Here is a 3,042-nt window from a genome sequence, read left to right on the forward strand (position 1 = left end):
TCTGTGCCGGCTGGGGCTCTCCCCGCAGCAGCTCCACCGCCTCCCGCTCCACCTGCACCTGCAGCAGCTGGTGCTGCCCGAGGGCCCACTCTGCACCCCCCCGCCACCCCCCTTCCTGCGCACCCTGCGCCGCTTGGGGCTGCCCGGGCACCGGGAGCCCCCTGCAACCCGCTCCCCTCTGCCACCCCATTAAATCCTACCTGCTGCCGGGGCGGCTCAGTGCCCATTTCTTTCCTTGGCACCCACCAGTCCCCACAGCATTGCTGGGGGCACCAGCTCCCCCCAAGCGGAGCTGGTGACAGCAGCCCTGCCACCGCCCCTGTGCCTGACCTGGTTCCCAGCACCGGCGTGCGGCGGTGTCACCACCACCATGGCTCCGCCTGGCAGGCGCAACCACAGGCAGGCAGGAGCGGAGGTGTCTTTTCCTGCCCACTCTCTGCCCCTGGCCGAGGAGCTGCCACGGCAGCCCTGGTTCCTACCCACAGCCCCGTCCTGCGTGCAGCTGTGGCCGTGCCCAGGCCCTCCCACACACAGAGGGGCAGAGGCAGGCTCTCTGTCACAATCGTGTTTTGCAGCCCCCACGGGGGGTGGGCTGGGTGCCCCCACCCAGTACTGGGGTCTGGCTGGGGTGAGGGGGAGCTGGGTGCCGCCGTGTAGCCCCAGCTGGACGGGGCAGGGTGCTGTGCCCTCCTGGGCGTCCTTCAGCGTCACAGCTCTTCTGCCTGCCCTGGGGAGCTGCCGTGTGCCTCCTCCCCGCAGCGGGGCTCGGCTGCCCCGGGCAGGGGCACAGGGTCCAGGCGCAGGGTGCCAGTCTGGGTGGGCGCAGCACCCTGGCAGGAGGGGAGAAGGGGGGCTGGCCTGTGGGTCCCCAGGGGCTGCCGGGGGCTCCCCAGGGTGGTGGGACGGGTGCCCTGCCCAGGGGACGGATGCTAAGCTGGGGCAGAGCTGGCTGGGGCTGCCTGAGGAGGCAGCTGGGCTGTGGCAGCCCCCCGCTCCTGGCACAGCAGCCTGGGGTCTGCGGTGGTGCTGGGGGGACAGAGCCAGGGGGGCAGCGATGGCTCCATTGCTCCATAGGAGCCGGCTTCCCCCGCCCTGCCCGTGGCTGGGGGACTTGGGTGGCTCTGCGCCAGAGGCTGGGGTGCACAGGGGGCTGAGGGGCACAGGGCGCAGCAGTGGGGGGCTTGCCCCTGGATCGGTGCTGTGCTGGCTGGGGCTTCGTCAGGGAGCAGCCTTCCACCATCAGCTTCAGCCCCACATACAGAGGCACGGGCACGGCTGCCTGCAGAGGGACATGGGGGAGGAGTGGGGGCTCAGGGTGCCATGGGGGGTGCTGGTCCCACAGCCCCCCCAGCCTACCTCCTTGTAGATGAGCTCGAAAGCGCCGGTGGGGCAGTTGGGGTCATCCCTGCGGTCGATTACCACACGCAGCGTGTCCCGCTGGACATCGGCACACAGCCGGCTGGTCACTGCTGAGGAGGGGGCCATGGTGGGGCTGGCGTTGATCTCCAGCAGCCAGGGCTGGCAATCCTCTCCAAAAACAAAATCGGCCCCGTAGAGCTCGAAGCTGCCCTTGCGGGACCCCACCAGGTCCTGGGCGCTGCGCAGGGCACCCACCACTGCCGCCTTCATGCCAGGAACCATCACCTGGTGCCAGGCGTCCGCCTGCCCCACCTGTGCCAGGTACGCCTGGAGCTGTCGGCAGGACCAGGTCTGGTCGGGGGGCAGCCGGGGGTGCCGGCTCCGCGCCGGCCTGTACCACTTCTGGATGGAGACGTTGCAGAGGTGCCGGGCACTGGGGTGGGGAGAGCAGGACTGGGTCAGTGGGGTGCCAGTGGGGTGCCAGTGGGTGCCGGGGTACCGGGGTCCGGCACAGGGGACACTCACGGGTCCAGGCGGCGCAGGGAGAAGGGCCGGGAGCAGAAGCGCAGGTAGCTCTCACGGTAAAACCAGACGGTCAGCGGGTTCCAGTTGGTCACCAGGAACCATTGCCGGACATCAAATTTGGTGCCAAAGATGAGCAGCGGCCGCTCCACGTACTTCTGCACCACCCACTCGCCCGCCTCCGCCGAGGGTGCCATGCAGCCCCCTGCCAGCTGCAGCACCTCCTCCAGCCGCACTGTGCAGACGATGCCTGGGGGACGCGGTGACGGTGGGACCCCTCCTCGGTGGGGAGCCTGTGCCCCCCACTTCCCCCAGCCTTACCCCTGCCACGGGATTTGGCACCAGGCTTGAGGATCCAGACGTTGCGGTCGCCCTCCATGCCGAGCTGGGGCAGCCGCCCCCCCAGGTGCCGCAGCAGGGCCCGGCACTGCTCCTGCTGCGCCCCGCTCAGCGCCAGACCGGCCCCCTCACTGCGAGGGGATGCGGGGGGCTCAGCACCAGCCCCACCATGGTGTCATCCCCCCATCCCGCTTGGCACTCACTGCACCACGCGGTAGTAGTCCTGTCGGAAGCGGTCCCAGCCAGCACCCGTCATGCAGGGGGATGGGGGGTCCCCATCGATGTCCTGGTGCCCCAGGCTGCCCAGGTGCTGCCCGCAGACCTGCAGGGCCTCCTCCACCAGCTGGGGGGGCAGGGGGGACCCTGGCCCTGCTGTGGATGGCATGGGGTGAGGGACATGTCTCCTGGGAACCTGCTGTGCCACCCTCGGGGCCAAAGCACAGAGCCTCCCCGTGGGATGGGTGGCTTTGGGTGCATAGGGATGGGGGGCCAGGGGGCAGAGCACCCATAAAGTGAGCTGGTGGGAGGGAGTGTGTGTGTGGGGGGGGGTCCCAAGCCACAGTCACCAGCAGAGGCTCAGCCCCCAGACATGTCCCTGACCCTGAACTCCCCATTGTCCCCCCACCCATGCCTGGCCGCACGCACTCACCTGGCCCCTTGCTGGATTTTGGGGGCTGCTCCGTCCCTGCCGGCATGTCCCCAGCCCTCTCCAGGGCCACTTTAAGTAGGCTGCGAGCTGCCGTCAGGTGGAAATCCTCTGCAAGGGGGGGCATCGTCCCCACCAAGTCCTGCACAGGACACGGGGAGACTGGGAGCACGGGG

The 3,042-nt window shown here is 69.7% G+C and overlaps 1 protein-coding gene across 1 annotated transcript in view; it reads right to left on the reverse strand.

The window, feature by feature from the left end:
• Positions 1-707: 707 nt before the first annotated feature.
• Positions 708-3,042, reverse strand: part of LOC104835506 (tubulin monoglycylase TTLL3) — a gene marked incomplete at its 5' end in the record, with an annotated part of 3,803 nt that continues 1,468 nt past the window's right edge. The window contains 7 exon segments of the mRNA XM_010573520.1: positions 708-830; positions 1,112-1,279; positions 1,357-1,792; positions 1,885-2,176; positions 2,179-2,351; positions 2,424-2,592; positions 2,870-2,977. Coding sequence (XP_010571822.1) covers positions 708-830; positions 1,112-1,279; positions 1,357-1,792; positions 1,885-2,176; positions 2,179-2,351; positions 2,424-2,592; positions 2,870-2,977 — 1,469 coding nt within the window.

The sequence above is a fragment of the Haliaeetus leucocephalus genome, unplaced genomic scaffold, assembly GCF_000737465.1.
Source record: "Haliaeetus leucocephalus isolate CR32 unplaced genomic scaffold, Haliaeetus_leucocephalus-4.0 Scaffold2, whole genome shotgun sequence".
Lineage (NCBI taxonomy): Eukaryota > Metazoa > Chordata > Aves > Accipitriformes > Accipitridae > Haliaeetus > Haliaeetus leucocephalus.